Source organism: Hakea prostrata, chromosome 8 (assembly GCF_041222555.1).
Source record: "Hakea prostrata isolate BN-2017 chromosome 8, UWA_Hpros_2, whole genome shotgun sequence".
Lineage (NCBI taxonomy): Eukaryota > Viridiplantae > Streptophyta > Magnoliopsida > Proteales > Proteaceae > Hakea > Hakea prostrata.
In genome coordinates, this window is record NC_142607.1 from 40,754,993 (window position 1) to 40,774,916 (window position 19,924).

The window sequence follows — 19,924 nt, forward strand, 5'->3', positions numbered from 1 at the left end:
TTTTGCTAAAAAAAAGTAATGTAGATATGTCATTCAAAGTACATAATATCAATGTAGGGTTTTCCAACAAATACACTACAAACTTAACTACTTAAATACATAACATTCAATATATAATTTCTAAGTTCAAAACCATCAAATACAAAGTAACTGACAATAAAAGGGAAGTACAACTCAATGCCAAGAGGAGTGCCACGGTGGATCCATCCCGTGAGCTGAGTAGTACTATGCATGTAACATCCTCTCCTCCGACTAATGAACATAGACATCCCATGACACGTTATGCCCACAGTTGTTGGCACAGTTGTTATCAACAACTGCAGCTTTATAAGTCTGGTCATCGACATGCCAAAGATAACCATTCTAAAGGAATACACAACTTGGATATGGGAGTCCTAATGGAAGGGGTATTGGTCGTGGTATGTCGATTACCTCAACAACCAGAGGCATAACATGTCATGGGATGTCTATGTCCTTTGGTTGGAGGAGAGGATGTTATACACATAGTACTACTCGGCTCACAGGATGGATCCACCGAGGCACTCCTCTTGGCACTGAGTTGTACTTCCATTTTATTGTCAGTTACTTTGTATTTGATGTTTTGATCTTAGAAGTTATATATTGAATGTTAGGTACTTAAGTAGTTAAGCTTATCCTCTATTTGTTGGAAAACTCTACATTGGTGTTATGTACTTTGAATAACATATCTACATTGACTTTTTTAGCAAAATGAATGTGCCAATATGTTATTTATACTCTAATTAGCTTCATATGCAGAGTCTCGCCCCAAAATACCCTCTAAAACCTGTTGAAACTTAATGTCGAAACTCGCAGGAAAAAGTCTCAGGTTTCCACGAAACTTCCCATTTTCACAAGGTCAAAAGTTGAGTTTCCCTTGAATTTTTTTTCTCATGAACCGATTGGGGGAAATTTATGAGTTTCACATGGTTTCATCGAATTTTCCCAGGTTTCGAGGGAAACCTAGGACTTTTTTTCATTCCCCTATTGTTTCGTTTCCCACTACCATTAATGAGGAATTCCGTACAAAATTTCCCAGGTATCATGCGAATTTTGTTCCATGTCTATAATTCCTCCTACAATCGTTGGTTATGCATGCTTTGCACATAATCATCATCTTTCCAGTAAACTTGACCCTTGAGGGCTCCGAGGTACCTTCATTAATTATTCAACCACTTCGAAGGGCTATAAGTGCTGCCACACACCACCTTAGAGTACTTTTGTCACCATGGACATTGTGCTCCCCAAAATCTCTCGTCCTGCTCAAGGGAAGTGCTCTAGAGCTGATGTGCCGATGATTGTCCCTCTAAAGAGTACCTTATTATCACTTTTGGAGCTTAATGTTGATCCTTACTATACTTTCTATACATCCTTCTATGCAAGGGATGGGGGGTTGACAACTAAACACTAAAAAATGAGACGAGAACAATTAAAAATGGATTGGAAGAGGAGCAGATGGGTGTTACCATGGAGGAAGGCATCTTAACATCAAGTTGTTCTAGACCAAAGTAATTCTTTCATGTGTTGTCACTATGATCTATGACAACTTGATGTTAAAAAAAATGCTTTTCATCATGGTGAACTGGAAGAGGAAGTATACATGGACGCCCCCCCCCCCAATATTCTCAAGTAAGGAAACCCCAAGGAAATGTCTGCAAGGTAAAACGTGTATTATATGGGTTGAAAAAGTTCCTTAAAGCAAAGGTCTAGGTGGTTTCACAAAGCTACAACCCCAGTAAGGTACACTCAGAGATATGCTTATCACACCTATTCATAAAGCGGTCTAATGATCAAATTATTGTACTCATTATCTACGTTGAAGGCATAATCTTTATTAGGAATGATATGACTAAGATAGCAAATTTGAAATCCCACTTGAGGAAGGAATTTGAGATCAACAATTTTGGGATAGTTGTACTTCCTCATAAACAAAATTGCTATGTCTTCCAAAGGGAACTTCCTTCCTAAAAGAAAAGTATACCTTGAATCTTCCATTAGAAATTGGGATGGTTGGGTATCACCCTATCAATGACCACACAACTGAAGAAAAAATATGGGGAATCAATAACTGAAGGAGGCTATCAGTGCCATGTATGGAGATCAATATATCTTTGCCCATACTTGACCAGACACTGCTCATCCTTTGAGTTATTATATGCATGATCCTTACTCCCTCACCGAGATGTCGGTATCACATTCTGAGATCCTAAAGTCACATCTAGGAAGGCATTCCTTTCTCTCCTACAATCACTTGAGCAGCAAAAGCATTCACTGATGCCGACTCGACAAGCTTTCCAACTATTTGGTCTACGTCTAGCTATCATTCCTTGGCTAGAGGAAATCTTGTGACCTGACATAGCAAAAGACAGCCCATGGTGCTCATTCCAGCCAAGGCAAAGCTCCATGCTGTGGCACATGGTATAAGTGAGTTCTTATGGAACAAGATTTTCTACAGGACTTACATTTTAGCCACAATTCTTTCATAATTTTGTATTATGATAGCAAACCTGCTAATAGTACTTCCCACAACCCAGTTCAGCATGAAAGGACGGGATATTTGTAAATAGACCATCATTTCATCAAGGAGAAGCTCAGGAAAAGAGTTGGATATAGTCCATTTGTTCAATCTGGTGATCTGTTGGCTGATGCCACCAAAGCATAAGGTTGTTCACTCTATTCTGTAAAAGTTGAACATGAGTGACATCTAGCAACAACTTGGGAGGGAGTGTTGCAATGAGAACTTTTGGTATATTAGTAATTCCATATAGCTCTGGGGTCAACTTGTAACCACTCGCTTTCTCTATACAGCTCTGCTCTATTGAGATACAAGTTATTACTCTCATCACTTTTGTGAAAAAGAGTGACAGAATTAAGACGAGTGGCTGGTAATAGCCATATACATCTGTTGCAGGTTCTGTGTGTGCACGATTTAATGGGATTAGTGAAAAGGCCAGCTCCAACTAATCACTGTGTGACAGACGCAAGTGTGTCAAATGATTGAGTGCCGTTGACATAGAGCAAGTCAGATTAAATGATTGGTTTTACAAGGTATTGGTTTTTTAAAGTCACTTATTTCACCCCCACCACCTCTTTCCTGGTGGCACATTGGGACCAACATGTGAAAAAACTATCTTATCCTTCACAAACTATGAGGAAAGCTTGTTTCCACTCTCTATAGAGAAGCAGTAGAGCATCTTAAGCCACTCAAAAGGCTCCATTTGTTCTTGCAGTCCAAGGTGAGTTGTCAATATAACATTGCAATAACATGTCTGATCAACATTCTTGCCACTACTCACTACTCAGGGAGGACATCATCTTTTTGCCAGGACCTAATAGTCATTAAATAAACCTTAACCCTTCCAACTATTACCTAAAGGCTGCATATATCTAACAAAATTTTACTTTTGCAATAGGAATTATAACTTTCAACTCATATCAAACCTCCAAGTCATATTTGTTTGCATTCTCAGTTAAAACAAAATAACCTACAATTCCACCATTGGTACAGAAACCACCTATTATTAAATCATTGGTACAGAAACCAGGTTGTTCAACTCAGAATCAACCAGAATAGATAGTTAATGGAAACAAAATACTGCTAGTCATCCATAGATTATTATACCTTGCATTATTTTTATTTTGCCCCAGTAAAGGAGGGGCTGGTGCATCAGGTTGGCAGCCAGCACCAGAAAAACCCAGCCAAACCCCTTTACATGGATTCTACAACCTTCTTGTTGTACCTTACATAATTTTTACTTTGCCAAGTAGCATAGTGTCTAGACTTTAGACAGAGAGGGGACTTTATTCAGGAAAAGCATATTCACAGACGCACCTATGATCAAATCCTATTTCCATATCAAAAACCTCAATGCAAAACAGTTTCCAAGATCATCTGAATTATTAAATAGAAACAACAAAATTAAACTAGTGCAGTTAATTCAAATCAAACAAGAAACCAGTGCCCCAATTTAAAAGGAAAACTTACAAGATGAGGTACATATCTAGGGGAATTCCTTTCTTGGCTTTTTCCTCCATTGAGGAAAGTCGCTGATGAGCTTCTCTTAAATTATTCACTCTGCTAGCTGATTTACCTGTTGCTCCAGTCTTACCCTCTGACTGCTTTTCTAGAAGAGAAATATATCTCTCAAGATCATTCACTGCTTGTCCATAGTCTCTGATCCTCTCATGTAATGTGGCTCTTCTGGAAATTGCCTACAAAAGCAAAATCAGATTTAGTTTTCCATTCCCTTATTGCACCGACAGAAACCCCCCCCCCCCTTTCCTCTTTTCGTCCAATAGACAACAAAGAAAATATAACAGTTGTGAAGAACACTAAAAGTTGGACTCAGAAAAAGAAAGTCTCATAAGAGTAGAATGAACATCATCATGTAAAAAAGTGTCCTAAAGATTAATATATAACAAAAAATCATTAGAAGACAAAATTAGATAAAAGAATAATAATCAAATTAACAATATGAGTTTAGTTTATTTGTACCCATATTAGTCCACTCTGGTGAAGTGTTTTCTCAGTAGAAGACATATTCCCGCAAGATTCTTCGCTGAAAACCATTCTATTTTAATTTTTTGTTGTTGTGAGGCACAAAAGCATTGTCAGTCTCCAGTGAGGGTTCTTCTCAAGCAACAAAGAGTAGTCTTTTTTTTTAAGTACTTGCGCTCTTTGTTCGATGCTTTCTCTTCATTCATGGCTCCCCCCCCCCCATCAAACTAATTGTTTAAGGGCCTGTTTGGTTACATGAATCTAGAGATTTGAAATCTTTGGATTCCCAAATGAGAGATTTATACCCGTTTGGTTGTGTGAATCTCTGAAGTCATGAAATCTAGAGATTCACCTTTTTACACTAAAAACATGAATCTGTAGATTTATGGGTATGAGGTGAAATCCATAGATTTCAACTCTACTATAAAAGCGTTAAACATTTGATCAATGACTTCATAAACGTTTTTTCAAGATGAATCTACAAATTTAATTTTGAAGACTCAGATTAACCAAACAGTTAATTTTATGAACCATGACTCTATAAATTTGAAATCTATAGATTTGAAATCTCGAGATTTTTGAAATCTTCAGACTCAAGTAACCAAACAGGCCCTAAGGTAGCCTAATATTAGTTTCTTTTTTATTATGTAAGATATGATATATTTATGATGAACAAGAGTGTACAAGATGTACACTAAAAATGTCACTTAAAACACCTTAACCGCCTCAGAAGCGCCTCACCGCCTCAACCACCTCGCATCGCCTGGTCGACGTGACAACCATGGATATGAGTGTTGCGCTTCTTTTCCTTAGGTTTATGTGGCCACGGGTCTATTCTACGGGCCTAAAAGTTAAGTGTCTAGACCAAGTACAAAAATAGGTTATTCATTTGGTTTGATTGGTCTAATTATGTAAATACTATGCAACTTAAGTTATAAGGGCAGAACAGCCTTTACTTATGTTTAATTTCAGTAATTCTTTAAATTTGCAATTAAATCACTAAAGGCCCAAAATTTGGGATCCCAGTCAATGACTCAAGGCAAAGGTCCAAGTTATAAAGACCTAGTAGAGCTAGAATTTCTATTTCCTAGTCTAGGTCAGTTAGTTTCCAGTTTAAGTTAAGAGTTCAGTTGGGAGTTCAAGTCAGACTACAACGCCAGCCTACAACAACAACAATAAGCCTTGTCCCAAATAAATGGGGTCGGCTACATGGATTCTTGTCTTCCAATCAGTTTTGTTCGAGGCCATGCTAGATACAAGGCCTAAGCTATGCATATCCTTTCTCACCACTTCTCTTAAGGTTATCTTAGGTCTACCCCTAGCTATTATGCATAAATAAGACCCCTAACTCGATAGGAAAGGAACCAACTCAGATTATCAATAAAGATATTCTCATTCGAGACCCCCTTGTGAGTGTTGCTATTGCAACTATATTTTGTTCAACTTGATAAGTCCAAGATTGAAGAAACACTGGTTTATGTAGACCTTGGTCAGAGAAGGTCCAAGAGTTGAATATTCCATTAAGGTTCTGAAGTCAAGCCAAATCATTCACTCAACAGCTCTACAAGGTTCCCATCCAGCTTCTGGCATCCTAAGCCCCATTTCCCCCCACCCCCACCCCCCTTTTACCTGTCACCTTCATTTCTGTTTTTCTTAAATTTTCAAACATCCTAAGAGACCCAAAATTCAAGGTCAAAGCTACACTAATATCACCATTAGATCTGTCCCACACTTTATGCACACCATCCTCCCAACCTGATGAACTTAGATCCAAGTTTGACTCCATTCTGACCATCCAATTCCAAAATATAAATATATTTTTGAAATTTCGTATTCCAAATAACCCCCAAAACAGGAACAAGCATATCTTCCAATTAAGCCTTCCAAACCCAACCAAAACTTGGAGGATCACATCCTTTTATCATTTTACCTGCATTCCCTTCAGGTTTCAGCTCATTCTAACACCTACAAACTCTACTTTCCCATCTCAAAGAATTTATCTCATATCTTCCATGGAATGGACTAAGTATCCTTGATGTCCTAAATATCATTTAAGAGCGCATTTAACCAAAGGACCCTAATGTAACCCCTTTTCCCTAAAACCAAACCAATCCGCCCATTAGAGTTGGTTCTCGTAAAGATCTTGGGAGAGTGGCCCTTATTCAATTGAGTCTATCAGTCTACATCGCCAATCCCTATCCTTGGTCATACAGAAAGTGTTCCTTGATCAAACATAATAGGAGATATTGTTCGGTCAAAATACATGTACAATGTTGGCCTCCCTTAAACTTATATGGAAGGCTTAAAAGTTTGAACTCCGACGCATAAAGGAAAGGCCTAGCCCAATTTTTAACATAGATAACCTACTAACCAGGAAAATGAAATAATAAAAGAAACAAACTCAGACCAGGACTGGATTTAGAAAACCCTAATCTAACAAACTGAAAGATAAATAACAATTATTTGACTTTAATTGGATTACATAAAACCAGTTCAATTGAACAAATCCTGGAAAAAATTAAAAACTTGAAAGTAAACCAAGTATAAGAAACCAAGTTCTAATAAAGGCAATCCTGTATGAAGCCTTATACCCATATAGGACCATTACACTGAAACCCACTGGACCAAAGGCTCAACATGTATAAACCCAGCCCTGAACTTATCCCTAAAAAAGAAAGACCATGTCAGTTATGACTCTGCATCAATGTGCTTCTTCTTCTTCTTCCTTTTTTTTTTTTTTTTTTTTTGGGGGGGGGGGGGGGGTGGTTTTAAAAATGTGAATCCAGAATAATGTGACTAATTCATTTTATTCAGTACTTTAGTAGTTTCCTAGGAGAGAATAACAGTATCAAGGTACTTTAAACCCCCCCCCCCCCCCACACACACACACAAAAAATAAAACGAAAACCCAGTGAAAGTGCTACTACATGGAAAATATATCAGATGCCAAACCTTTAGATAATTTCCATCAAGAGCAATTGCGAGGCTGCAGTCTGCAATTGCATCAGTTATTTGACCCAACATCTGGTAAGCAGCACCACGATTACAAATGCAGATTGCAGCAAAAGGACGGGACTCAACATTGCATGATAAAGCAGCAGTATAACGTTCAACTGCTTCTGAATACCTTCCTGATTGAAATGCTTCATTCCCAGCAGCCTGAAGTTGAGAAAAGCAAGCATAAATTACGGGACAAAAGGTCTAAGGCTGTGATTGGTCAGATTGAGATCAATAGAAAGGAAAAGAACAGAACTATAGATTGAATTATATTCTTTGGGTAAAAAGAAATATAGATTGTCTTAATGTTTGGTTGTCACTACTCAATAGAAGAAAGAAGGAAATAATTACTTTAATATTTGATTTACAAGAAAGCATAGGACCTAGAAGGCTATAACATTGTTCACTCTACAATAAATCCAAAGATAAATTTTCTCAAGAAAAAAAATACTTTTCTCTCCTTGAGAGGGTGGCTCAAGACATATCGTCACTCCCAAAGTTCCAATACAATTCTCAGAAGTTGTCAATCTCATACCATGATCACTCCAAACCACATAAAATATTCAGCTAATTAAGAATTTGTAGAAGGAAGTGACTAAAACACAACCAAACTTAACCTAAATGTACTTTCTATTCACAAGAAAAGGAGGGTGGGAGGGGAGATGACTAAAACAATAATAGATGAATAAGAGAAAAGTAATTGTGAATAAAGACAAAAGTTGCCTTTCTACCTTCCTTATTTTCTATCCATTTCTTGCAAAACAACATACCCTAATAAAATGTAACCAAAAAAAAAAAAAACATACCCTAATAAAATTCAAATCACGGCTGTATTGTTTAACCATTGTCGTCTAACTTGAAACCGATTGGTACAAATAAACCAAAAAAAAAACTGAACTGTCCATGAAATAAATGGGCCTACCTTATGTTGCAATAACTCATGCAAAGTAGCAGCTAATGTCATTAATGATTCCAGAGTCTTGCTTCTGTTCCTGGGTCATTGCTTTATAATTAGAAACCCCATATCATGCAAATAATCCTAATTTAAGTTAATAATAAGAAACCTTAACAATGCAAGTAAAAAACTAACTTTTTGACAGCAGTTCTCAAATTAGTGTGTTTCTCAAGTAAATCAAGAGCCTCATCGAGCTTTCCTAAGTAAAAGTATGATTTCGAGATGAGGTAGACTCGCCAGAGTCTCTCAGCAGAGTCTTTATTGCTTTTTGAACTGTCCATCTTCACCAATTGGCAATCAGAAGTAACAGCAATAGAATTCCTTTCTGCAGACTCAAGAGTTAGCTCACAAAGCTGAATCACCTCTTCATACTTCCGCAGCTGTCAGTTCCACAAGACAGTACATCAATACCAAGACCAAATTCTAACGTCAAAAATCAAAAGAAAGAGAATGAATGGCCGGTTATCAATTCTCAGAGTACATGAACAATTTATATAACTGAATTAAACCACATACCATAAAGAGAGCCTCCGCCTTCATTTCAATTAATTTTTCAGAGAACGGACTAATTGAGAGACCCTCGGCAACAATTTGCAACACCTTTTCAGCATCACTTTGTTTTCTTTGACGCAAGAATTCGATAGAGCGATCAATATGCTGACCCACTTGCTGCCATAAAAAAAACTCAAATATTGGTTTAGTGCATAATCCACATAGAAAAGTATAAATAATTTAGCAGCATAAACACAAAAATATAAGACTGCTATTGATTAGAGCAGTAATAATATAAACAATTTAGCAGCACAACCACAAGAATAAAAGATTACAATTGATTAGAGATAAAAACAACCTCCCCCCCCCCTCAAAAAAAAAAAAAAAGAGGAAAAAAGAAACAGAAACACACACAAAAGAAGAAGTGCAGACAAGAAATTTTCAGAAAGCAAGTTATTGAATCATACACAGTCAGCTCCAAGAGATGGTACACTTGCTACCAAGGAAGTACTTATTAGTAGTTCTAGGACAAAGGGGAAGAAAAAAGTGCAAGGTTAAGTCATTTTTTACATGGTCCAAGACTTCTTTCAGCATGCAATGTGCAAATGAATGTGTTTCAGAATGTTCAGGTGGCAAATTATCCTCACATTTTTTATTGTATGTATTAATGAATTTTGAAGGCAAAAAAGCAGTTACTAAAAGGGAAAAAACTGAAGAAGGGACATAATACTATATGCATGTCATAAAATAATATCGACAAAGTTAAAAACCAATCCAAACAAAAATAGGAAACAGATCACCTGAGCCTTTTGCAGACCATTAGAAGCTTCAATAACAAGTTTTCGATCCAAGCAAACATCGGCTGCTGATCGAAAGCAAATGCTGAAACATTTTGTAGCCTCTTCGATCTCCCCCAATGCAAGATGACAACTGGAGGGGGTGGAGAGGGTAGGAAAAAGAAAAGAAAGGTTTCAGTAAGAAGAGATCAACTGAATTTTCAATTGTTAAAAACTTAAAATAACATCCAAAATCTGCAATAGCCTCTAGCAATAAAAGTAAAAACAAAAAGCCAAAAATGCTAGAAGAGCCAATATCACAAACTAGAATAACCAACCACAAAAATAGGAAAAAGAAAACTGGAGGGGGTGGAGGGGGTGGAGGGGGTGGAGAGGGTGGAGAGGGTAGGAAAAAGAAAAGAAAGGCTTCCAGTAAGAAGAGATCAAGTGATTTTTCAATCATTAAAATAGCTTCCAAGCTCAGCAATAGCCTCTAGAAATAAAAATAAAAACAAAACGCCATAAATGCTAGAAGAGCCAACAGCACAAACTAGAATAACCAATGACAAAAATAAACTAGAAGAGCACAGGCTAATTCTGTTATAGATAACCAGCATGACAATTGGAGACATATCTAGCAGAACTGCATGACATCATCCTAAAAGAAATTAATAATTTTGTGCAGAAGAGGCATAAATCATCAGAAAATTCACAATGCATCTTCATCCCAAAAAAACATTTAAGCATAACCTCTGAAATGTGCATGGTTAATCCTTCCAATTCGAAATCAGCATACCACAAGGGGGTAGCTCAGTTGGTAAAAACCAATACCTCATATTTAAGAGGTCAAGAGGCTCTCACTAGGGCCTATCTATCAACAACAACAACAACAACAAAATGGAAAGGAAGGAAAAAAAAAAAAAAAAAAAAAAAAAGAGGAACGTTCGTGTCCCAATGAATAACCCAAAACCCAATAAAAACCTTACTTTGCAGCTCTAAGTTGGACCTTGAGAAAGTTGGGATCTATTGCAGTAGCTGTTTGACAGTCTTCAAGTGCTTCTCTAACCCTCCCAAGAGCCATCCTTGTTGCTGCACGATTGCTATAGCACAGCATCAAAGCCTCAAGGCAGTTTGTAGATGTCTCATTCGGAGAAATACAATTCACCCCACGTGTGTAATAATCCTCAGCAATAGAAGATTGACCATTTGCATAAGCTTGGTTGCCCCTGATGTCATCAACTAAAGTGCTTAGAAACATGACTACCAAAACTGTCATATTCAAAAGCAAATCAGCAGACACACTGTATTGCTAACCTGGTGACCAGTCAAAATCTATAGAGAAATATTCCCATTAGGTTCTAGGAAGCAAGCTAGTTAAAAGTTAAAAAAGAATAAAAGAAGCACCTGAGTCGCCACTTTTCACATTCCTGAGCTGCAGTAGGGACTGCAGCTGTGGAGAATGACCCTTGCTTCACACCTGGTTCTTTTTCTGTTTCAGATCTAATATCCCCTCTGCTTTCAGAAGTGGATGAATCTCCTCTTTTACTCTGCCCAGCACCTGAAAGCGAGGAATTACTAGGAAATGGAGTAAACTGCAAGGAGCTAGATGCCATCTGAAATTTTGCATTTAGTGTTGAGTTATATGATTCCTGAACAACTCTCAGTCGATTTTTCTTTCTGTGACGTGAAACTGTTGCTGATGACTGACCACGAGTAGATGATGAAGATGCAGAGAAGGTCAAGTTAGTTTTGCCAGTGTCTTCTGAAGTAGAAGCAAAAGCAAAAGGTACCCTAGAATCAGTCTCTTGTTTCTCCAAATTTGAGCTAAAGCTAGTTTCAGTTGTCTCTGTAGCACCACTAGCATCACTATCCATGTTAGCCTTCTCCATCTTGGATCTAAAATACGCAGTTTCTGTACCACATAGAGAATCATCTACAGGATCACCAACTCCCACTTTTTTATCAAAACCTTTTTTTAAACAACCCCCATTCATTTCTCTGCATTTCAGATCATCGTTATTGATATGTAAGTGTTGTGCTTCAGCAGCCAGGGGCTCGGCAGTTGCCTCAGCAGTGACTGAATATTGTGCATTAGTTGATACAAAGCCATTGTCAAGGTGGAAGGACTCATCTGACGCCATGGAAGTTTCTCTAGAATCTTGATCACCTGCTAAAGGTTTTTCGTAAGGAGAAAAATCCATGGGCGAATAAGATCCAGGAGATTCCAGATTTTCTTGGGAACTACTTCCCCTCGAAACAAATGCTTGCCCATCACCACAGTTACGCATGGCAGATCGCCTTTTTCCCTTCCTTTTCTTTAACTTGCAGTCCTTGGTTGCCCCACTTTTTGCACTGAATTCCAATTTTTTGTTTAAATCAGAAAAGAAAATGCCTGCTGAAGCAAAAGCAGAGTCCTGTTTTGGTGTTCTAAAATCTGGAAATGGTGCCCCCGACTCATCTGTTGTGCTTGTAAAACTGAAGTCACCCTTACTTTCAGTTCTATCTTTCAAAGGCATTTCAAAAACATTCCCAACAGAATGGTAGCTGGTTGATGAGAATGTGGATGATGACGCACCGTCTAGACCGGTAGCATTCTCAACATTTGGTTGGTATAGAGGAGCTTGTCCCTCTACGGAATTCTTCCCCTGCACTCCAGACTGGAAATTGGATGGTGCAGAAATAGGGTTCTCAACATCAGGATCACATTGTGCCTCCTTCGCTGATGTTCTGGAAGAAAAGGCTGTATTCATTTGATCGGTGTGAGCTCCCAGCCGATCGCCAATATTCAACTTCTGCATATCATTGTGCAGCACACTTGCTGCACCATCACTAGCAGGCTTCTTGTTACTTGCAAAGACAAAGACGTTATTGCTACTTGCCTTAACATTAGTCTCATTTGTCTTCCGAATAACATCATCACTGCTGGAGCCTCCTATGTTAAGCTTCTTCAGCTCATCTGGAAGCCTTGAGCTACTTTCAGAATGAACTCCAGTGCTGTTGCCACTGCCAAAGACGAAAGTGTTATTATTGGATTTAAGGTCAGGACCAGCATCTTTGGACTTTTCTGAACCACCAAGATCCCCAGAGTCTTTCAAGTTCAGTTTTCCCATTGACTCTGGAATTTCAGATGCCAAGCTTTCCACAGTATCACTTCTTCCAAATACAAAACTGTTCTTACCAGAACCTTTAGAGGTAAAATTGGCATTTACAGGTTCCTCCGCGTTGTTCTGATTCTGAAAACCTTCATTATTTGAATTCCCGCTCTGGTCTTGTTGCTTAGACGCTCCATTTCCATCAAAATCATTACCTTTCTTAGGATTATTTCCAGAAACAAACATCCCTGGAATTGAACTCTCCCCGCTACCCGCTCTAAAACTAAAAGTGAAATCTTTGGAAGCCTTTTTCTCCGATTGATTTCCAAAGTTCAGCTTGCTCATCTCCTGCCGAATCGACTCACCGACACTTTCACTTATCCCGCTCTTTCCCACATTTGAATTTGAGTCCAAACTACTACGATTGGATCCAAACACAAAATCAGCATCATTGGATTTCCCGACCTTGTGAGCACTAGAGCTTGAAGCACCAAAAGCATTTGAGCCTCCAGTCTTCTGAGCAGAACCAGGGGAAAAGGGATTCCAGCCCTGCCACTTATCACGCAAGTCCTGCATTTCATTTTGATTCAAACTCGTCGGAACTTCACGAAACCGATTAAAACTCGAGGAAGCCTCGGTCTCGGTAACCGGCGTCGACCCCGCCTGCTGTGGAACCGATTTCCTCAACTTTACAAGCCGAGGTTTCGACCGACGCAATGGCTTCCCAGAAGCAGTAGCAGACACGGTAGGAGAAGCAAAACTACCCTCATTTGTATTCCCACTTGTAGAAGCTGCTCCATGACCAAAGTTCGGAAAGTAATTCATGGTCTCAGAATCGATAATCGATGACTTGCAGATTGAACGAAAACTGCTGAAACAGAATAGGAAAAGGACTAGATATCTTTACCTCCGTAAGGGTTAGGGTTTGTTGATTGTATTGGTGATTTTGTTGCCGGAGGTCGGAAATCTACGAACGCCGGCGACATAACAGGTTAAATTTCATGAAACCAAGCTCTCAGTTACAAGATACCCCGTCGAAATCGAATGAAATAACGATTGAAGCAGAAAAAGATATAAATTTTTTGTAACGTTTCGAGGGCTTGAATATCAAGTTCCCTCCCTCTATTGGTGTTCTTCTGCGGATCGTTTTCCGCTCTTTCTTTGTCTCGAAGGTAATGGAGGAAGAACTCAATCACGGGGTTTGGAGGGCTTTTTCATAATTTTAATTTTCTATTTTTAATTAATATTTAATATTCTTTGATCATTTTTGAACTTTTGAAATGAGTTCACACTTAATTAGTTAATTACATAAAGGGAATCGGTTCACGTTGTTCCACACTTCAAGGGCCAATCTCTATGTACCCCTAAAATGAATTTGAGTTTCTGATTCTCCTAAAATGAATTTGAGTTTTTCTCATTTTGCTCTAAGTTACAAATGCCTCAATTTTGTCAATTTGAAATATATAAAAAACCCAATATCAGGTTTCTTAACTTTGACTTTGAAATAATATTTTACGAGTGGAGTGGAATGGAGTGGGGAGAAATATTTTGCAAAACTTAATATAAATTTTTTAAATTTACGAAACCTGTTTATTCGATTCAATTCCTTTATCCCACTAAAATATGTAAAAAAATCAAGAGCAAATTACACTAGCACCTCAAAATGGATGCCTTAAAGTATTGACATCCCAGTTTATGTTTAAAAAGCACAAATACTCCAAAATTGAATTTTCAATTAATATATTTGTCAAATTTATAACTGAAAATAGTTAAATTACTAGTTATTTTTTAAAATATCTTTATAATAAACAGTGTCTGAAAAGTTTTTAGTAATAAATTAGACAACTATATCCAATAAAAATATAATTTTGGGGTGTTTGTGTTTTTTAAACATGAAGTGGTGTGTCGGTGTTTTAGGGCCTCCATTTTGGGGTGCCAGTGCAATTTGTTCAAAAATCAAATATTTTTTCAATCTTGACAAAAGAAAAAACTGCTAAACTAAATCATGCGAAGGAAAACAAGATAAACCATCATTTGTAGGTGTCGGAGCAAGAGCAAATAGTCCAGCCTCAGCAGCAATCATAGTGAATAATCCAAATGAAACCCTAAGAAGTGTCATTTATTTGATTTCAAATGTGTTTTATTAGGCTTTCTCCTCAACCCATCTCAAAGAGAAACAATGGAGTTGTTAATGTGGAGGAGGAGGGATTAGCTCTGAAGAGTTATAGAGAGATAAACTATAATCAAGAGTGGAGAGACAAGAGGGCTTGAATAGCTTATTCAAAACGGCCAGCGGAGAATGCTGCATTACCTCTTGTTTTAGCTTCTTCCGCCATCAAATCAGTTTACAAACCCAAACTTTGCAAGATGAAGAGTCTATATTGGTTGGTCTTGGTAAATAAGGGAAGTTTTGATTGTTTGTAGTTGCAGGGGGTTCTAGACGATTCCAAACAAATAAAGTAGAGTGAGGAGATAGATTTGAAGAGAGTTAGCTGGATGAGAGGGTTCTAGGTCTACTCCAACTCTCCCTATTAGAATCTAGAAAGTTAAAAAGACCATCGAGGAAATTACTTCCTTTAGGCTGCGTTTGTTTGCAAAGGTGGGGTGAGAAAAAAAAAAATGTGGGTCCCATGTGTAGTGGGGTGAGGGAGAATAAAAGGAAATGGTTTTGTGAAAAAATTGATAGTGGTGGGTCCCACTTTTTACTTTTCCCAACTTTTCCAAAGTCCCACCAAATATGTAGGGTTTTAAAATGGCTTGGGGTGAGAAAATTAGATTACCACATCAACAAACAAGTTTATTTAATTCAAGGAAATTTGTCTCTCACTTTCCCACCCCAAGCAACCAAACAATCTACTATTTTGGGATTTAAGGGAAAAGTAAGAAATCTGCACTCTTTTCAATAATTTTCCCACCCCACCTTTATTCCAACAAACAAACGCAGCCTTAGTTAAACTTCATTTAATTTTGCCCAATCACTGATTTAAAATTGAATGAATGTATAGGGAGTTGTTTTGTAAATTTAAAAAAACTAGATGATGTTTTGCAAAATATTTTCCTCCACCCCATGGGCAAAATGGTAATTTTAAATCAAAATTAATAGAAACTTAACATTATAATTTTTTTGTAATAATTCAAGTTGACAAAATTGGGCCAACTGAAATATTTCCACTTAAGTGGACAACAAAGAATTTGGGGCCCGTGGCCAAAATGAAAAAAGAAAAATCCAAATCAAAATTCAAAGTAAATGGATTTTTTGTAACGATATTTGATCCGAATTCAAAATAATCAAATGGATAAACATATCCAAATATGAATGGGGTTGTAAATTCATTATTGAGTGTTGGTTCCAATTAATGTAGCGGTATATTAACAATTTAATATAATTAGTTATTACTAATGAATATTAATGAAGACATAATGATGTATTATCCAAACTTGAACTTTAATTAGATACAAGATAGTATCCGTCAAATTTATAACCAAATCAGGTAATATTCGACTTAACATTGGCATATCAGAATTCGAATATGATTATTAATCAGATCATCCGAATTTGGATGTTCTTAAAAATATATGAATACGAATCGGATTTTTGACTATCCGTTTACATCCATACCCTCTCCCTTGAGTTTGTGGAACAGGGGGGAAGAAAATAAAAAATTACTACATAAAAAAAAAACCTGATTCCAATGAGATTTTAGTTTTTTACTTACAAGGTGTTAGTAAGGGTGTTAATCAGTACAGTTTCGATACATACTGAATTTGAAAACGAAAACTGACCAGTACCAAATTTTTATGGTTTTGGTATTTGCAAAAATAGTACAATATGGTTTTCGTACGAAGTTGGTGTGAAAAAATGGTTTAAACACAATAGATAGTATTGTATAATTCCGATACAAAATAACCCGTACCATTATATTATAAAAAATAATGTATGATGATGATAAACAATCATGCCGTGGAAAAATCATTAGGTGACCAAGGTAAATTCAGAGCAAACCACTCCCCATAAGAAAATCATTAAGGCTGCGTTTGTTTGCTGGAATAAAAGTGGGGAAGGAAAAAATGGGTGGAAAATTATTGAAAAAAGTGTAGATTTCTTACTTTTCCTTTAAATCCAAAAAATGGTAGATTGTTTGGTTGCTTCGGGTGGGAAAGTGGGAGACAATCTGCTGATGTAGCAGCCTAATTTCCTCCCATGCCATTTTAAAATCGCACATATTTGGTGGAACTTTGTGGGAAAGTTGGAAAAAGTAAAAGTGGGACCCACCCCCATCACTTTTCCATAAAACCCTTTCCTTTTTCCTCACCCACTATATATGGAACTCACATGTTTTTCTCCTCACCCCTTTTTTTTCACCCCTCCTTTACAAACAAAGGCAGCCAAATATTTTTTTATATTATCAAGAAAAAAAATGGACCCAACTCGATCAAAACAACAATAATTATTGCATTCCAAAACAGAACTCTCGAATTAATAAAAGGGCTTGCTGTCATCTAATAAAATAAAATTCAGTCAATTTCACTACCAGCTATTATTTGAAGACGTATTATGTTTGATTAAAGAAATAGTGAAAAGTGGGATCACCCTTTTGTTTAATTATTAAAATTATACTTAAAACCTATATTTACTATAAACACAATTTAATTACTACAAGCCAAGGTTGGTTGGATGTTAAAATTAATGCCTATCAAGAAACTGGCTTTGGGTTCGATTATACTTTATAATAAAATATTAAATTTAACTTTTTAAAAATTAAAGTTAGGTCTTAAAACTCATAGCAAATTGCACTAATATCTCAAAATGGAGACTTTACAATTCTGACAACCCACTTTATATTTAAAAAGTACAGAAATCTCAAAATTGAATTTTTATTGGATATATTTGTTAAATTTTTCATTGAAAATAATTAAATTATTATTTATTTAAAAAAATATGCATATAATAAACAATGTCTAAAAGGTTTTCAATGACAAATTGAACAAATATATTTAATAAAAATCAAATTTTGGCGTATTTGTGCTTTTTAAATATAAAGTGGGGGTATCAGTGCTTTAAGGCCTCAATTTTGGGGGTGCCATTGTAATTTGCTCTAAAACTTAACCTTAAAAAATTAGTACTTATTGAGGTACGGTAATTCGGTATAGTTTCGGAACATACAGGTGATATGATTCTGGTACCCGATTTTGAACGTTACAGTTTACACGATTTAGGTACACATTTGACACGTTTATGTTACCCAAGCTCGTCCACGTACACGCATTGTTTTGAGAAAGATTTTTCAAAATAAAAATGAAAGACAAGGAGAAAGGCTACCACTAGAACATATTCGGAGTCTCCGTCCAAGCCTGTTGGTATTCACTACTTCCTAAAGGTACATCTCGCTTCTTGCAGATGTTAATCATGTTAATTCATAATTTACTTTTTCGATCTTTAGAACGAAGTACTGAAAGAGCTTCTATATGAGTTTAATGGAATCCTTTAACCTGGTTTCAATATTGTTTATCTTAGAGCTCGAGTTTTCTTCAATGTTGGGAAATGGGATAACATCTTCGTGTTATGGTTAGTTATATTAATGAATGGTTTACTGTCCTTTTAGTTTCCTCTCGCAATGGGACATCACAAACTGGGAATTAAGAAGCTTTGTTATTTATAATGTGGGTTTTCGAGCATCTTGCAATTTAGATATTGAGATCTTTGTTTTCCTCCAATAAGTTTGATATGATGATCACATAGGAAGGGCAAATCTAATAGGAAGTGCGTATAAACTCAGCAATTCCCTACGTGGGAGAATCTAAGGTGTGGGGTTTAACAGCTTTAGAGAAAACATGTCAGGGTATCTTTATCTCAAATTAATGATGAATTATATTGTGTGATATTCATTTAGGTAAATTACATGCTTGGAGTTGATGAGTTCCTTTCTTAATTATTAGTTGAATTATGGTAATTGGGGATAAATAGATGGTCTGTTTCATACTTCTCCGACTGAATGTCTGTTTTTTGCAAGCCATAACTATTTATCTGTGCCTCTTTCTCTAGTTACACCATGTTTTCCCATAACAGTGGTGGGATGTGGGGTAATCCCTGTAGACACCTCATTTCCACCTTGTGTTTAGTTCCATTTTGGAAAATTTGAACTTAATTTAAAGTGAAAGGATTCATCTGTCTATCTTTTTGAAGAGGTTAGTAGAGGTAACAGCCAAGAAGCTTGAACTCGAGACTTACCAGTGAGCATGGGCATGAAATGAAGCGTCCACAACTCACCAACTATGTTAGGCAGGTGTTGTTAGTGAATGGATTCATCTGAAGAGTCATATTTCTTCCTTTGTTGTAAATGATCACACAAATGTGTGGCATCATTTAGTATTTCTCACTTTCTGTTGCCGAAACTGATTGTCAATCCATTTCTTCCTAGCTTTCCTTTTTGGTCGTTTTTCTCTTTGCTTTCTGTATACTTTTTGGCATATCAAGTACTCCCAACTTTCAGTTTTGTTTACATCTATCATTTTTACTGGGTGTTTTATCTTGTTATTCTTGCTATGTCATTTTTTAATGAGGTCATTCAGAATTCATGCTGTTATACTTCCAAAGGAGAATAATGGTTTGAGACTAACAGTTCAAAATAAGTCAGACAGTGTATTCATCAGGCAGCTCTTTTCATGACTACGTTCGTTTTGGGTAGTCTAGCTGTCTGACTTACTGATATCAGAACATAAACAGACCATCATAACCATCATAGTACGTGTGGGAGCTTGTGCCACGGATTATACATACTCCAGTTTCAGACCATGTGATGCCAGAATTCTCATTCTGACCTCTTGATTGAGTTGCTCCATTGGGTATAATTTTGAGGGAGATCAGTTTTCTGGGCTGTTATTTCACTTTGAGTTTCTTATCTTCTAATTTAGTCACTGTTAATTTGGGTGTTCAATTGAAAGGAAGACGGGATATAATGTAATTAAGTGCGTTTCTGTGAACTGAAACTTTCCAAACAATGTTCTATTTCTTCAATATAATGCATCCTTTATTAGTTTATTTAGTTAATTGCCTACTGAAGATTTTCTGTTACCATGTCTTTAAATATGCCTTTTG

General features: G+C 36.7%; 1 protein-coding gene across 2 annotated transcripts in view; it reads right to left on the bottom strand.

Moving 5' to 3' along the window:
* The window catches only part of LOC149007882 (uncharacterized), a 31,719-nt gene extending 17,709 nt beyond the window's left edge, over positions 1 to 14,010 (bottom strand). The window contains exons 1-9 of one of the 2 annotated variants that reach the window (XM_089164696.1): positions 13,736 to 14,010; positions 11,141 to 13,619; positions 10,723 to 10,962; positions 9,761 to 9,890; positions 8,985 to 9,137; positions 8,604 to 8,848; positions 8,436 to 8,499; positions 7,469 to 7,675; positions 4,004 to 4,230 (exon numbers count right to left, since the gene is read on the bottom strand). In XM_089164696.1, coding sequence (XP_089020822.1) covers positions 4,004 to 4,230; positions 7,469 to 7,675; positions 8,436 to 8,499; positions 8,604 to 8,848; positions 8,985 to 9,137; positions 9,761 to 9,890; positions 10,723 to 10,962; positions 11,141 to 13,619; positions 13,736 to 13,814 — 3,824 coding nt within the window. In that variant the 5' untranslated portion in view covers positions 13,815 to 14,010. Of the gene's footprint in view, positions 1 to 4,003; positions 4,231 to 7,468; positions 7,676 to 8,435; positions 8,506 to 8,603; positions 8,849 to 8,984; positions 9,138 to 9,760; positions 9,891 to 10,722; positions 10,963 to 11,140; positions 13,620 to 13,735 lie in introns of both variants that reach the window. The other variant, XM_089164695.1, reaches the window with a different exon arrangement.
* Positions 14,011 to 19,924: the final 5,914 nt, after the last annotated feature.